This window comes from Dinoponera quadriceps, unplaced genomic scaffold, assembly GCF_001313825.1.
Source record: "Dinoponera quadriceps isolate SergipeBrazil2010 unplaced genomic scaffold, ASM131382v1 scaffold566, whole genome shotgun sequence".
NCBI classification, from domain to species: Eukaryota; Metazoa; Arthropoda; class Insecta; order Hymenoptera; family Formicidae; genus Dinoponera; species Dinoponera quadriceps.
The window spans coordinates 5,348,290-5,366,155 of NW_014555972.1; the positions used below are offsets into that span (position 1 = coordinate 5,348,290).

General features: G+C 44.4%; 1 protein-coding gene across 5 annotated transcripts in view; it reads left to right on the forward strand.

The window, feature by feature from the left end:
• The window catches only part of LOC106746221 (TLD domain-containing protein 2), a 145,712-nt gene that overhangs the window by 20,118 nt on the left and 107,728 nt on the right, over positions 1-17,866 (forward strand). Inside the window, exon 1 of one of the 5 annotated variants that reach the window (XM_014622535.1) lies at positions 4,710-5,250. The exons of 2 other annotated variants lie outside the window; for them this stretch is intronic. In XM_014622535.1, coding sequence (XP_014478021.1) covers positions 5,108-5,250 — 143 coding nt within the window. In that variant the 5' untranslated portion in view covers positions 4,710-5,107. Of the gene's footprint in view, positions 1-4,709; positions 5,251-17,866 lie in introns of those variants that run through there. 2 more of the 5 variants (XM_014622544.1, XM_014622536.1) reach the window with 2 other exon arrangements.

Sequence of the window (17,866 nt, forward strand, 5' to 3'; positions counted from 1 at the left end):
TTTTTTCCGTAACGCACGAGAAGTTCGGTATTCGTCTAGCAGATTTGCGAAACACAGGTTCTCGCTTTTCGAAACGAAAAGAGAAAAAAGACATTTGTTCAAATATCGCTTGTGCCAGATAGACGTTGCCAAAGATATTCGAGAGAACGCACGTTAATCTAATAAAAAAAGAATTATATTACATTTTAATATAATTAGCGTGGTCGAGCGAGTATTACGAATTCCATCGTGAAAATCGATGATGAATACCGGTGCTTCGACGGAAATATTAAAAAAAAAAAAAGAAAAAAAACGCGCGTATGTATCTTTTTTTTTAACTTGGCAAATTGCGTGATTTAACAAGTGTTGCGGAGTTTGATTAAACAATATTTTAGCACGAAAGTGCGAACGCACCGGGCGACTTTGCACGAAGCCGCGGCGCGCAGGTGCGGTGTCCTTTGCGATTGCAGTAGGCCGAGAGTGTGGCCTACTTCGCGAAACAATCGCACAATACCTAGGACATCTTGGTCGGCCAATCGTAAAAAGCCTAGAGCTTGAAGAGGATGCGTGAGACCGACCCGCTTTCGGTGTTCCAGATGTCGTCAAGGTCGCGTTTCGCCCGTCATTATTGGAAATTTCGCGCATCCTCACGCTTCATTAATCATATAAAAGGTGTGGGAGCGTCGATCTGAACATTTCTAAGTGAACTCGATTTGAGGGTAAAAGTAATCAAAAGAGACGAGATAACGCAGGGCTGTTAAATATCTAACACGTTGCGTCTCCGTTATTACATCTGCGTTTCGGATGCTCGCGTTTGCGTTTCGCCGATTTAAAAAATAAATCAACTCCACGAATCACGCGCATTGCGTATCGCGAATTTGACACGCGTTCGCGAATAAAATCAAAAATTACATCACGGTGCGAATTTTTACTCCCGGTATTAGCCATGTCGCATTTGCACGGTTAAACCGTTTAATTGTACAAGCGAATAAGCCGCCAAGGTAAATGGACCATAAGAAGCCGCGTACTCGATCGGCGAATCGTCCCTTAAACGGCGATCGTCACGCGATCCTAAACGACGACGCGCGGAGGTACGAAGAAGAGCACGCCGGCGGAATCACGGTTTAAATGTTGGTTGTCACGGAATTTTTCGGATGTTCGGGTAGTAGGGACACGGCGGTGGTTGGTTCTTCGGAAAACGTGGCGGAGCGTGTTGGTTACCATGCAATGCCAGCCGGGATTGGTCGAGTTTGGTGGGCGAAGGGAGATCAATACTGGGAGGCTTTCGACATGGAGGCGTAGGCCGGTGTGTTCTCCACGAGGAACGAGGACCGGGATTAACGGCTGCCACCGCCGCGACCTTGATTGTGACCTTAACCTTGATAATGCCCTTGAGCGGGACACAAAAGCTCTCGGCGTCGTCGTATCGGCGACCGGGATTTCCGCGCCGGAAAATTCGTCGTAACCCCTCGCAACCTTCGCCGCGGTCGCGTTTTCGCTGTAATGTCGGCCCATGTTTTATAGGTCACCCTTTTGTATATGTTACAAGGCCATCGGGGTTGCCTCTCAAAACGCTGACGTAGGAATGTCGGGTCAGACAGACATACGTTGCATCCTCCTCCATCCCTTTCTCTACTCCTTTCTCGTCCTCTCTCAAAGTTCAGGCAGCTATTTTGAAATTCCTCTGACCTGTCGGATGTGTTTGATAACCTGTCTTTATAAATTACGCGCCTTCCCACACCCTCGGAGTGTCACCCGAAGATCAACGTTTCGGATAAATGTCGGCTACACCCTCCCTTTGATCACCGAATTATCGATTCTTTTGATGTCGCGCGTTGCGTACGGCCGGGTCTCCCGAATTACAAGCGCAATCGGAAAAGCTTCGGATCGTCTTGAATCAGAAGCTTTGAGCTTGTCGTGTATTTAACAAAAATACATTGAGAACAAAATGGTAGAATCGACGAAATTTTGCTTAATCAAACAAATTTTTGTTTTCAAGCACAACGTTTCGCCCATCGAGCAAATTATGCAGTTGCTGTAATGAGTTATCGATTGATCCGATAATTGCGATTTGATCGGCGACTATAACAGTGCAACGTATTATTGCGCGTAATTTGTTTAGTGGAAACAATATTTTTCTTGAATGAAGATAACCGCCGATTTTGTCGATCCAACTGCTTTGGCAGAATCGTGATTAAATTATCGCTCCTAAATTAAAACCTTAACACGATTGTAACAATTACTTCGATAAACATCTGCTCATTACAACGAAGTGGAAATAACACTCGGTAACATTTGGATGTTATCTGGATGTTATTCGAATTTCACTTTGTCGCTTAATTTTGGTCGCCGTTTTTTATACGGACGATAGTAACTGGCGCAAACGAAATCGCACGTACAAACTAGCAATCAGACTTCGCCTGACTTCCACATAATTAAGATCGGCCGTTATCATCGCTGCACGGCCTTGACTATGCACGCGGCTCGACGTAATAAAGTTTAACCGAGGTCATTATGTTCGATTCAATCGCTCTGCCTTTAGAACCGAGACGGCCGTGTACACGTCGATGCATCACAAATCCTCTCTCCATATGCGAAAGACGTTCGGAGCAAACCACCAATAACACCGAAGCATTCCAGCCCATTCGGGCAATTTTTACATTCCTCGTATTTCGTTTTCGTTATTTAAACCGGATTGTAGGTTAGGATTCATCTTTCCCATTCTTGCGTCAAACTTTCCGACATAAATTCCACTTTAGATATAATGTATTCCGCACAGATGATGCTCTCTTCTCAAATTATTTAAATCGATCGTTTTGCGAAATTCACTTCGGACACGAAATTTAAATTTAAAACAAACTTTACAAAGTATGGATTTAAATTATGCCTTCACTGCATCCTTGCTCGGGACATCTCGTATCGTGACTGTAAAAGTATCTCTGGATCGTTACGTTATCCCGTGAGTAGAACTGTCTATCGAGAGGATCGGTTGATTGATTATCGCGAGCGTCGTCGTTTCGTCTACAAGGGTGTTCGATCCATCTTCAGCGATCGGTCTCTCACGGCATTCCTAACGGGATTTCTCTTTTTTTCTTCTTTCTCTCTCTTTCTCGACAGCTCTTTCGCGGACTACTCTTTTACCTTCGTTTCTCTTCTCCACCCCCCGATCGCTCGTCTACTTCAACGATGTCCGTATCGAAAAAAAAAGGAACAAAGCGCGCGCTTTAACAACGAATGATGAATCGTATTTGTAATAAGAAACGCGTTCGACGGCAGTTGCACTCTAATCTCCTCCATAGCGGTTTATCGTTTATCGAAATATGTTTTAATATATACCGTGAATTGACGAAATCCGTGCGTACGAAGTTTTCTTTTAAATAATATCTCGAGATAAACACACATATATACACGCATGTTTAATAATTTGAAAATAATTGTCAACGTATAAAATGACGCGCGTTTCGCGACGCGACGGGGCGGAGTATTATTCAATCGCGAAGACGACGCTCGAGAAACAACATCTCTTGCGTAATATTTTGCGTCCAATATAATTCTCGATCTCACCGATTAATGCATTCCTCGCGTTGAAACTTGACGCTAAATCAACTGAAGAATTAAATAAGCCTAAGATTGTGCGCGTTTCTGTAATATTTTGGTGAGTGCGCAGTTCTCACATGGCGTCGGCGGTGCGAGATAACGCGAAGATTAGTTCGCCGAGACGAATATTATACGACGTAGATATTTTCGTACTACCGCACAATATGTCACTTTATTTTGTTTTTGTACAGTCTGATTCATACGCGTCTTTTATCGCGATCCCACTCCTCGTTTACGCATAAACATATAATATCGGGCACTACCGTCATAGGAAAGATTGCTTTATGATTGATAACGTGATACAGGAGATTGCCCAATAAATTCCGTCTAGTAATTTTCTCCTCGCAGCGCACGGGAGATGTAAATTCGTACTAAAATAATCTTTCCTTTTACGAGATAAGAGAATAGAGGTCTTGCGAGGGAATACATATTAAATCTGTCGCTAGACTTCCTTGTACACAAATGCGAATCATTGATTAAGACATTTGAAGTTGAGAAATTAATGCTCCGAAATTATGTCATCGTCAGGATATAGAAATCACTTATATGTCTCGAGTGAAATATTGCACATTATTTGATTAATTAGCGAATCAACATAGTTCAATAAAAGCACTATCAACAATTTGAAATGAAAAGAGATAGGAATTATTTCGATGATAGTTAAATACTGTTTCTAACATTTTAATCAACGAAGTTTCAAGAGTTTTCGTTTTTCGAGTCGTTTGCGAGTCTCGTACACCTGTGCGCGATAGTCTGTTGCTGGTGTTTACATATCGCTCGTCGTCGTTAAAGGCCGTACAGAAGCTCCCCAAAGCTACCGTTTCACATTCTTTTCTCAGTCGAATACAGAGCCATTGTCCGCGTCATTTTGGACCCCCCCCCCCTACTTTCTCTTACCCTCTCTCTCTTTCTTTTTCCGTCTCCGGCGATTTTCCGTGTGACCAGAACAATCGTGCTTTTACCGAGCGGCGCGAGACGATTTCGCCGTCCGACAGGCCCTCGAGAGGTCAATCAAATTTGGTGGAACCTGTAGAAATAGAGGACTCGCCGTGTGCCGGGGGGTTCACGGCAATTGGCACGATGTCAGAGGTACCGGCGACGCGAGGGGAAGAAGCGCGAGAGAAGTGACGTCGTGCCAACGGTCATCATCAGATGTCGTCTCGGCTGCGATTCGTTCGCGCTCGTCCGTGCCTGTCCGCGGCCGATACGCTCGTCGACGGAGGGGTCTGAACCTTCCTGCGCGGATCGGTTCGCATGTGACCCTGTGCTGCGATAAACGCTATCGATCGCGCTCGCGAGTGTTTGCGGTGTTGTCGAGCGAGCCGGAGCCTCGGTCGTTGGCAGCCGGTCTTCCGATCATCCGGGATCGAGGTGCTCCGGAAGTATCACTACGTCCCCCCGCTACGGTGTCCGCGATCATGCCGGCCGCTCGATGCGCCACGTGAAACCGACGTAGAAATCGAGGAGATCGTGAGTGCGAGCCGGGTAATCCCGACGATCGACCCGAAATTGTCGTCGGTACGTGGACGGTATGGCGTTGTTTTCCGGCGGCGGTGGCAGCGGCGCCGGTGGCGGCCCACCGCCCATGAAACCGGAAGAGCCCGCCGTCCCTTCCAGGCAACGGAGTCTCAAGGATCGGCTGCGGGAAGGTATCGCCGGCGGATTCGCTTGGCAGTGAGTATTATTATCGCCGTCTCTGCTTACCGGGGGCGGGTTCCGCAGCTCCATTTTTCATTTATATAAGTCCCCCTGCTACACACCCTCGCATCTTTTATACCTGTCGGCTGTAATTTCCCCCCTCTCTTTCTCGTCCTTCCATGAATTTATCTCAGAGCGCTAATAAACGCTACTGATACCACTCCGTCGCACTGAACGCACTCGGTCTTGTAAAATTGCGAAAATATATTTGGAACGCGTATGTCTTTTCTTGCTTTTCAATTTATTTGGAATATTAAGAATCAATTGTTAATAAAAAAATTATATTAACCCTTTGCACTCGAGGGCTCCGCTATGGAGACAATGCAAATAACTTTCAGTTCATAACATAAGGACAAAGACAAATCGTAAAAACTATTGTGTATAGGATATTCCGCTCTTGCTATTTGCATTTGAGTTTGAAGACAAATTTTAAATGGCTCCTCTCCGGAGCCCTCGAGTGCAAAGGGTTAAGCGTGAAATGTGAAAATTACTCTTGAGATCTACGCAACTGATTTATTATTTCTTAATCGTTATGTGGAATTAGGAAATGGGATTCAAAGAGGATAATGAAATTGTACTAAAATAGTTTTATCTAAACTATATTTTTTTTTGTCGCATATGTTGTTATTGAATAATAGTATGCGATAAAAATTAATGTGTGTATTTTTTTATTTAAACAGATCAAATTTGGCATTAGTCGAAAGCGTTTTACAACACATAGTCTTTCACTGTTAACTCTGTGTCACTAAAATTGAAGGTACACATTTAAATAAAAATTCTACGTAATTACAAGGACATTTCGAGGTAAGTATCTCGAATTTGGAGGCACTATTGCGTGGTATCTTTAAATTCGAGGGATTAACATTGAAATATCCCTCGTAATTACGTAGGATTTTTATTTCAACGTGTGCCTCCAATTTTGACGACACAGAGTTAACAATGAAAGACTATGTAATACGACATAGTTTATGACATTTGCGCGAGTTGGTAGACATTGTTTAATGTCACGCAATTTTTCACGCACGCGACATGTGATCGCTTTGAAAATGCGATTATTAATCGTAGGGAAGTTCCATAATTCGGTGCTCAGCACGCGGCTTCTCCATGGGAATTTTTATCACTATATTCCCTCCAAGACGGATTGTCATGCTTTGTTGGGTAGATGATGCATATTGATTACATTATAAAGCAGGGATATCGATCCCTATATGATTAGTAAATGAACTGTGCGAAACCATCATTACCATAAGACCGGATAAGCCGCACATTATGTAGTATAAAGTGTGCCCAGTAGATGGCGGTCGCAGGCACTCCGATTATCATTCACTTTTATAGTGCATTATCATATCGGTGTTTGAAGAAAAAGTCGATTTTATCGATGGCTACGGATATTTCACGTCGAAGCGATGTATGCGACGAAGAAAGGAAAGAAAGCTCAGGGAGCAAATTAAGGTTGGCACACGTGGGAATGATCCTTCAGTTTTGACGCTTTAAATCGCTAATCGGAATTTTTGTCAAGTTATTGTTGACCGTTCTGCAGAAAATTGTGCTGAATTCTCCGAGTCTCAATTTCGTTGAGTAAATATTGCGCGATCTAACGCGCTTCTCAAAAATTAATTACACATACCCATCAAGCCCGCAATTATCCGGCGCTCTCAGCTCGTTATTCAATCTCTCGCAATCTCTTTTTTCCATATAAAATGAGAGGGAAAGTTATTAAATAGCCATCACCTATATAGCGGCCGGCGAACCCGCTGCGACTCGTTCCTCCGCTTGCGACCCTGACCCCGCCGGCTGTAAATCGCCGGTCGGATTTGGGCCAGCTTCGTCTGTCCGACACCATAAATTATCCAGCGCTCGAGTTCCAGCCTCGCATTTGTTTGCTTTATTATCACCGGACCCGCGCGTTTTTTATCCTCGACCGTTCCCGCGCGAAGCGTCTTCCACCAACACACCCTCTCTCTCTCTCTCTTCCTCCCTTTTCCCCTCTTCATTTAGCGTCGGATTTATTCTCACTACCTCGAAATCCCAACGCGTATTATGTGCTCGGTGCTCTACGGCCGAGTGGTCCACTTTCACGTGACTCGCTTTGTCTCGCTTTTCAACGTCGTTGATTACAAACGGCACAGGTGCGATTAATTATATCGCGCCTGTTTCTCGCACATACGACTTCGAGTCGAGGCATCGTTTCTCGGCTATTGCGGCATCAGTCGTCGTTATTCCACCGACTGTTCTTCCGTGAGTCAGGCGAGAGTCGGAAATTCGAAATTCCCAACCGTATATCGCGGAAAATCAATACGAGAGTGCGGACAGGCGCTGCCGGTGATTATCCTGCTTCCGCGCGCGCGGGAAAAAGTCAAGCGTTAACGTACCTCTTCTCCCCCCGTCTCTCGCGTGTTACACGGTTATCGATCTTAACGCGCGCGATGTAATAAACCGCAGATGTAGCGGCGACGTCGGCCGTTTATAACACGGGGCGCGTTATGGATTTCCGAATCATGTCATGGGTAGGACAGGCGGCCAAGGCGTCATTCCAGTATCCTAATTTCAAGGCAGGATACAGGCGCTTTGAATAGACGCGTCGCGCGGTGGATGCGCTGATGTGTGACACGTGTCGTCCGAATGAATGGAGACACTTGGTAGACGTACGAGCGGGACAATTCGGCGACGGCGCACAATGGTGCCGAGGTGGAAAAAGTCCAAAATCATGAAAATTATATTTTTACTGCTATTTTGAGATATCTAGTGAATAGTAGTATCTTGTTACGAAAGCGAATATATTTTATGTTCACTTGATTTAAGAAAAATCTTCAGATCATAGATAGATCTTTATACTCTATTATCTCTACGTCTGTTTAAGCGAAATATATCTCATGTATTTCAACTGTGTATAGCCTTAATTCATATGATGTAATTACTTTTCTAAAATTCTTGACGGAAAAATCACATTACAATGCTTATAACAATGATACAGGGTGTACCAGATCAACAGGAACGAATTTCTTGACGGTACCTAGCGACAAACATCGGTATATTGAACCTTGAGCCTTGAACTTGTCGCTAGGTACAACAGCTGTCATATACTTATAGATTAGGATGCTCTGAATAAAAAAAGGTCCTGTACCATTTTGTAAATAACACGCAAATGATTGAGTTATTAAAGAAGCCTCTATACATGGCCATTTTTAATAATGAATAATTCGAAATTTTGCGTCTTTGCAAAATGATGCAGACAGGATTTTTTTATTCACTTTAATATATCCTCATGAAGTTTGTCCTTGTTGGTCTGGAATATCTTGTATGATGTCACTTAATAATTATTATAAAATAAGAAATTATAAAATAATTTCGTATAACTTCGTAATACGCGTGTATGATTGTGACAGTTATAAGCATAGATTAATATAATATTAATATAATTAATATGATTATAGTTATTATTATTTCCTTTATATGTTAAATGTCTTGATATTACTCTTCATATGGGCTGAAAATTTCAACATAAAATTATTTTTGGATTTTTTAAAATTATTTTCAGGAACATAAAAAACTGAGATCATAAAGTACATCGAGAAATTCCGAAGTAACTACGTTTTTTCCGCACCTCAATGTACAGTGCACCACTGTGCGGCGTGTCGTTCATTCAACGAATAATTATCCGATGTTTTGCTTTTTTCACGCGCGCGTGTGCGATAATACAACGGTGAGATCATCGCACAGGCGCCCGGGAGTCTCGAGGGAGCTCGCGAGAGAGTTCGATTCGTCTTTCTCTCTTTCTATTTTTAAGCATGTGATGGTGACTTTGTTCGGTGTTTGAAAGTACGGTTCACCGAAACTTCCTCGAGTTATGATTTCGGCAAGAAACGTCTTAGAGCGCGACCTCAACCTTGTAGCGCCCGGGTAGCTTGGCAACGTACCTACGTTGCTAGGTATCTTAATTCCCCGCTGTGCGTCGTGCGCGCGCGCATCTGCTTACGCGTATAAAGCCGCACGTGCGCTCCTTATAAAATATGAAACTTGCGACAGAGTCTCGCCGCTTTCAAGCAGTTGCGACCACACTTACTTCGACTGATATTAAGTCGCGACTTCCGTTAAATACGTAAGTCGCTCCGTGGAGTGCTCTCGTCGCGCGCCGAACTTCGTAATTTGGAAATCTGAACGCACTACATAAGTGTGTAAAATCTTGTAGTCACTTTTTACATATTTATACGCATGTTACCACTATGATTTTACACACTTGAATTTGCAGTGTATACGCAATGTAATTTTTACACATTTGGATTTGCAGTTGCATTTATTTATTTATTTATTTATTTATTTATTTATCCACAGGGCAAATCCCCTTTTAGAGTGTTGAAAATAATATAGAAATAAAAGAATAAATTAACATACTATTATAAAATTACGACTACAGTTTGATGATAAATGACTTACAAAAGGAAAAAAAATAGGTCGTTCACGTGAATATGGCCAGATCAATGATGTGATGCATACGCATGATCAGTTTGAAAATATTAATCGAGTATGAAAAATGATCACACTAATGCCTTGCCGTCCGAAAAAAATCGTCATAACCGTGTAATTGTGCGAAAAAAAAGGTTTCAGCTATCTTTTTTTCCCTTTGAATTATGACACAAATATGTAACGTTGCTATAAATAACGAACTTTCGGCGAAAAGTCTTTTTTCGACGTGGGGAAAGTTTAGCGTCGCGACGGCGATCAAGGCCACGGTATCGAGTTCGGTTCGGTGACGAACACACGCGATTGTTCCGGTAGGTTGCTCTCATATCGAGAGGGTAAAACAAAGGAGCAGCCGTCGCCCTTTGTGTGAGGAAGATGCGCTCGTGTGTATGCATAGCAGACAGCTGGATGTGCCGAGCCGTCCCGCATCTATACCGTCGAAGTTGCCGACTGCTATCGGATACATGTGCGCGGCACATATGTACGCGTAGATATACCAGAGACACACGTATCGGTACACATACTCGCCGTATAAACGGGTGCATACAAGATGACCGCAAATTTAGATCACATTCCCGAGGTCTTCACCTTCGAAAGTGCTCGGGCGGTCTGGAAATATCGCCGCTCTGGCCTGTGGCATTTTCATCGAGTTGTCCCTACGGCGGTATTAAGAGACGGACGACGATATTTATCGCGAGAGAGTAGCCGTTTTTCTTCCGGTTCGAGCGATTATTTTTCTTGTCGATGAGATTCACGCGATTTTACGTTCCCCGTGGACGTGATTCGCAAGGTATCCGGAGGCCATTAATTTTTCCACGCTAAAGCGGACGTTCAGTAAGTTTGCCTGTGACAGCTCGTACAACTCGCGTTAGTCTCATTAGCATCGCCCATTGTCCCACCATTAATATCCGAAAATGTTGCAACGTCGTTACACGACACGTCCGCAATTTCCTTTCTTATTGAATTTCTCGCAGCCGACCGATTAGTTTTGTCGTAGTTTAAATTGAGTACGAAACGAGAGCGGTCTTCCACGTTGCAACTGCGAAGCAGTTGGATCCCGGTCGCTAAATGTCTGCGAATTTCATTCAAATCGTAAATCTACCGCCCGAACGTTTTCATCATGAACTAATCTTATTTGTATCAAGCCCCAAGATATTCGCGCCCGAGCACGTCCGCGGAATTACCGCGCGGATACGTGTCCAGGAGAGCCTGGCGAGCTAGGACGATTCCTTGCCGAAGCTCCCACTGCCATGTGATGGAGTCTAATGTACCTCCACTTTGGATGCAGCTGCAAGAAATGCACAGCCGGTCGTGTAAGCCGGCGGAAGTTTCTCGATTAAATTATCGTGCGCGCGTTCGTACGTTCGTTTCGTACTTCCTGCTCGAACGTTTCCTCGGGCTCGAATCGCTCGGTACGGAATCGATTTAGTTGACCGATTTACCCGAAGGGTAGAGAGAAGGAGAGGATATGACGTCGTCGTAGCCTAGTTACCTATTTCTAACAAATTCTTCGGGCACCTACCACGAGGCGGGATATTAAGAGTGCCGAACGTGAGAAATTTCGGCGATGTTACGTAAGTACTCCAAAGTTACCGCGAGCTTGTACTTAGCGTCGCGAGTCCCGACGTTGACATTCTTCGGGGGTGGATTTTAAGCCGAGGCATCGAGTTTCACCTTCCATCAGCGTTAAACAAAGCGAAATAATGCATTTATTTCTCGCGCTTGTTCATTCGTATCTAGCATATTCGCGCACTCGCGTTTCAAAATTAAAATGGAATTAAACTCTTAGATGTGCGATCGAAAGTGAGAGAAGGGATAGGCTAACAAGAGCAAGAGCACTTTCAAAATAATGCCATTATAAAAACACGAACATGTTGAAAATAGCATTTATAATTTATTGCTAAAGTATCGATAAAGTCAATTAATTTAACATCAATCGGATATCGTCCAAACGTTTCACAGTCTTATAAAATAATTATAATCCTATAAAATAAAAGGGTCCGAGTACAACTAAAACGTCTCGACGATATCTGATATATATATTGCTCTAATTAATTTTATCGATACCTTAGCAATAAATTACAAATGCTACTTAACACGTTTATGTGTTTATAACGGCACTAATTTAATTGCGCTATTGCTTTTACGGGCCCGTTCCTTTCGTTTTCGCATTTCAAAAATTCTCCCGTTTATAGCAGATTATTTTCGCGTGTATTCCTTGCTCTGCGGTCTCGCCATTACTGCCGGACGTTGAATGTTTCGCTTTTGTAATACAACCTCGACCGGCGCCGTTCGCGAAATAATTCAGGAGCGCGCGTTCTTTCTCTCTCTCTGTCTATCTATCTATCTATCTCTTTCCCCCGTTCACCGTGACTCCGTGTTGTATTGTTTCTCGAAACGCGAGAGGAAAAAAGAAAGCCGAGCGGGATAATCGACGGGAGTTCTTGACTCGGTGAACAAGTCCGCCCGCGCCATTAGGTTGATACTCTCTTCAGAAATGTCCCGCGCCGAGGTCATCGGGTAAATGGGTCAAGTAGGTGCTCGCTCGTGTACTTAGGTATGCAGATTGCACGAGGCAATCGCGTTTGCGAGGCATCACTGTGCACGCGCTTGTATTACGCTCATTTACGAATTTACGCGCCAGGCTTTGCTTAAACCCCGCTGCAAACGGCGACCTGCGTTGCTGCGGCCGGCATACATGCGATCGACAAGAGCGAACGTGTGTAGTCCGGCGTAAATCGGCGGAAATTCGAAAACGAGCGTCGGGATACACACATAGAGGAAACCACGTGCCGTCGTGAGAGAAAAGAAAAAAAACGGCCGACTGATTCTAATTTATGCGTTTCTTCTCAAATATTTCCTAACGCGCGCGATTGAATGATTGCTGTCTTCAGCTCGAGAGGGAAGTGGATTCTAATGATTCCGCGCTGTAAAAGCGCGCCACGAATGCTCCCCGTGGAAAGTGTTTACCCACCGTCGAGAGTGAAACGTATTATTTCTGTTGAGAGCGCGAACGTGCAAATAACAGGTCCATTAAGCGCAGAAAGTGGTGCGCGCTGAAATTAAGACGCGGTTATCGCGCGGACGTAATCGATAAATCGTCGGGATTTCTTCTCGCCGTTCGTATCACGCGGACGGAGTCTGTTATCCGCGGATGTTTACGGCCGGACGGAGATGCAAACTCCGTCGGAAACCCTGTGCGGTATTACGTAAAGCGACTCGTACGGGACAAATAACGATCGAGCATGATTAGATTAATTGGACGTATTAAACTAGTTTAGACTCTGCAGAGCGCGCGCCTCTCCGTTAGTGCGCATAATCTGCAATCGTAAAGTCGCACGTGCGTGCGCTCTGCTCGTCGCGTCATGTCACGTTGTGCAGCCTCGCGCGGTCCTAACGTTGCGTAAACTGAGAACCGAGATTGCGCGGAAAAAAAAACTGGAGCCACGACGATGACAGAGCGTTTCCGAAATCGCAGCAGTCCGCCGCCTCGGAGCAGTTAGAACATTTTCCCGCGATTCGAGAGAGATCGTCCGTTTATTAAATTAGCCGCAATTGAGGCGTGCCCGGCGATCTCTTTATTATTTACGATTTAATTACGCGTTCTTATTATTCATCGTTATTCACGGCGAGCGCCGAAGCTTTCGCAACGAAGACGAATGGCCGGTCCTTAAGGATCCGGCGGAAGGCCGCGCTCTCGTCGTCGATTTGGTCAGCGCGCGAGATCGGCCGATGGAGGACTCCCGCTCAAGGATCCGAATAGTGGACGTACTTGCTCTGCTCTCGCTCGTGCTTTGTTATTATTAACTTTCGAAACATCTCGGCCTCCACGCAGTGCGTACGCGAGCGACGCAGCTCGACGCGACGCAACGTCGGCCTTCCTCCTGTCACGCGGGAGCGACGCCCGTTGTCGGCGCGATACTTCATCTCACGATGAAAACGCCTCTCGCGCGGTCCAGCGAAAAGAAAGATCATCGGGAGAGGGAGAGCAACGGCCGCCGAATGTCCTCGTATTTTATCGGCCGACTCATTCGCCCCGGTGAAGATATGAGAAGACGCGTGGCTGGGTTTTGCGCGCGCGTACGGAAAAGAGAGCTCACGCGAGCGAAAGTGTAACTCTCGTGCGTGAAACATGCCAAGGTTGCTATAATTTAATTGCGTGCGACTGCAAATCCACGGGAGAAACGTTATTATATCATTGGAAAACAATTATTTCATACATGGACGGTATACGATGACATTATATATTTTTTTTCGTGTTATCGTATCGTGAATTGTCACAAAGCGAGATCGATTCGGAACGATCACGGTTTTCGGAAAAGAGGCAGCGCATAATTTTGATTTTGCCGGTGATGTTGGCTAACGGCCGGCCTCGTTCGCGCTTGAACTTGGCGTCGAGACACGACTGTGTCTCTTGATTTTGCTTTTGTCGGTAATGTTAAAAATGCATCACCAATCGTTCAAAATAATGGAAAAATTATGAAAAAATTACAAATTGATCTACATTATATTTAAAGATGATACCAAAAGTTGGACAATTCAGAGTCTGGATCATAAGTTGTTTTTAGGAAAGTTATAAGGTCAAATAAATTTAATAAGAATTCGATGAAACTTGCATTGCGTATACGTTGAAGTATCACTCAACTCATTGCTCGTGGAATTAGAAAAAGATTGACGCAATCTTCTCTATTTTTCTTGTTCATTTATTTTAATATTGACAAATTTTGCACAATTGTATTATCTTTTGTGTGTTTTTTTTTTATCGGGGTTAAACTGAAATTTCTTTTTTTAATTTTCGCTCGAAGATCGCTTCAAACTTCAACCACATTAACACGCATTCGAGTTCGCGCTTGTACGGCTGAGATGCTCGACTCATCGTCGCGAACTCTCGTTGATTTTTTACGATCTTTCATCAACAGCGCACCTCCCTTGGCTCCCCCCTCCCCCCCGCTTCCCTTTCTTTTTCTCTCTCCGCATCCGCAGCGTGGAAAATTAAATTCCCCGATTTACACCAGTTATAATTCTTGATCAAGACACGGTCGTTTGCATCCGGCCGAATATCTTTCCATCGGTGTTCCGTTGGCCGCCCCAATTGAGTACGCTCCGGCGTTTCTAGATCTCGACAAGAATCGTAAAAAGCGACATTCGCGCCGAACAGAAGCGACAGAAAAATGAGACGCGGGCGCGTGTCCCGAAGGGATAATCTTATAATCCCGAAGCCGCTTTATGGTCCGACGCGTAAAAGAGACACGCACGGGAACGGCGCCTCCACTAGTTTTACGAGAGGTTATTTCACTGGCCCATCCTCGCGCGTCGTACGGTCGTGCTACACACTCTTTCGGCAAACATACGATTCGCAGCATGCAGCACGAATGCTGCGTGAGCAAGTGCCGGGAAATGTCGCGCAAAGGAACGCTGAACGACGAGTCCGGAGACGTCTGTTTATTTTAATTACCGACTGTTACGTCGATCTTAACTCGCGCACTTAACTCGAGCGTTCGCCGCGTACGTGCGACACGGAACGGAGAAGTGATATCTTCCGCTTTTTCGTCCTTTGTTTCCTCACTTCGTGTCTCGTTTCGTCGCTGTTTTTTCGTTGAAATGTAATTATTTGAATGGCGGCAATAAATCTCCCGTGCGTCGCAGTCCATTTTCCCAGCAGTGGCCTCTCCTTTTTCCCCTCCCTTTTCTTGCAATTAAAGTAGAATGTAATATTTGCGAAGATGTTTTTATCGAACATCTCACCCAGGGTGCGAGTGGGCCGGACGAACTAGTAGATCTCGCTTCCGTGTTACCGTTTGTTTGGTCACGTTTCCAATTTTCTCTATTGTCCGAATAGGAGGGAGCTGCAAGAGCACTCGTGGACGTTGCGACGCAACGTGACGCACGATCGTGATCCCTGTCTATAACCTCTGGTGTCTACAACCGAGGGAGACCGTGAGAGATATGGGTCAGTGGCATATCATACCGTATACACGTATTTGCATAAAATTGTTTCTCCGCGCGCGAGCAAGGCGTCTCGCGTGCACGCTTATTAACGGAGCCTCGTAATTTGTATTACACCGTAATAAGACATTCTCGCGCGTTCCGCGTAGCGAGTGAAAATTTTCGTTATAATCGGCGCGATGTAACAATATACACAAACGTACAGCGGGTATGTATCACTTAATGAATGTACATTCCATATTATTATAATTTGCAGGCCGACGAGAACGCGCGATACAATTGGACGTGGGAGGCGAACATTTAATTGCAAATAAATTCGTACGTAAAATTTCCGATGAATATTTCGTCGCCATGCGTGCGTGAAGCGGTCTCGCGACGATCCGTTTCACGAGCATATAAACGAGTGATTCTTTCCGCGGAGAATTTCGGTAATTTGTAGCTCGATCTCGCGTCTTCGGCGCGTCTGTTGTTATCAACCGGTGCGTTACGATAAAGATGCGTCCGATTACGGCGCTCGATCGCGGAAGCGCGCTCCCTCCGGCGCGTTTGAGTTCCGTCCCGCTTTACACAGTGGCGGGTAGCTTTCGAGACCTTCATGAATTCCACGGTGACATTGTTCGATCGTTGATTGGCCGGAAGTCGAGGAGAACGTCGGGTGTTTAAGTCACGATCGGGCCTCATTGAGGTCGAGTACTCGACCTAACATTGAACTAGACAAAAGCGATCGATACCGTTACGTGATGCGAGAACGTCCCGCCCGATCGAAACTCATCATGGCGTTATCCCATCTTTCGCATAATTAATCCCCTTGATTTCACCCACTTCCGCCGCGATTGCCTACCGCGTCTCTTTACCTTCCCCCTTCGTTGAGGTAGCGGTGTAGTGTCGTACAAATGTTGTGCGAAATCGGATCGCGTCGGCTATTCACGACATAAATGCCGAGCGGAATACGAGAACACGTGAATTATTTCGGCGAGGGAGTTATGAAGTTACCACGATGACTATCACGGGATGATCGTGGCGCAGTTACTCTCGACATCGGCAGAAATTGCGAATAGCGCGATTTCGTTACATTGAGATGAGCGAGGGCAAGTTGCAGCACTTGCCTGATGTCTCGCAATTCGCAATGAACTCTTATATAAGTGAGTTAAGGACGCGGCCGACACTGATGTGACGGAAACGTTTAGATCCTATCTACTCGTCGAACAGTACGAGCTCTCTTCTACGGTGGCCTAATCACTTAACGAGGCTAATTAGTCTCGTTAAAGCGCGGCCGAATTGTTATCCTACGTGACGTGCGATTGATTTTACAGCGTCGAGACGTGAGTTTCCTTTGAGGTACGATTTTATTGAGATGCAGAGGATGTCTGGAATACCAAGATGCACCTTTAAAAACATCAAAACACTTTAAAGTACTTATGTAATTTCTGGACAAGTAATTTCTATATAATTATATATGTGTGCACATACACGGAGAGAATTTCTTTGGATGTAATGAGATTTCTTTGATTGAAAAATTTGTCTTTTGGGCTAAAGCAGACAAACGGATATTTGATTCAACAAACAGGATTATTTGGTCTTCAAACAATAAATATCTTTATGTCGAACATAGTTCTCACGGGCAATAAATTATTTGAAAGTATTAACACTGTGTTAGAAAAATATTAAAAAAATTTTTTCTTGTTTTAACGAGACAATATTTAATATATAATGAAATAAATTTTTTATTGAAAACGACACATTATTTTTCCCATCAAATAACACGGTTTATTCTAGTGAAGCAACATTTTTCTTCAAACAAAATGATATTTGATATTAAATTAAGGTATTATTTATATTAAATAAACCCAAGTCTATAACAAACACATATACTAAATTCGAAGGAACCTTTTTCCCTCTGTATATATAATTGTCAATAAAAATTATACAAATTACGTTATATAAATGTGTCGCATCTCTGTTTGGTCGCACATTCCGACATTTTCCACCTCGAAATAAATTTCATATCGATACAAATTTCGCCGTATTTCTCCCGTTCGGGAAATTCGCTCGTACCACGTAGAACGAACTCGGTGAAGGGAATTAAAATAAAAATGCTGCGAAATGAAGTGTGCAGCGTACAGAGATCGCGAACTCGGAATTGAAATTCGAATTTTCGGTGGTGGTAATTCTCGACGACGCGCGC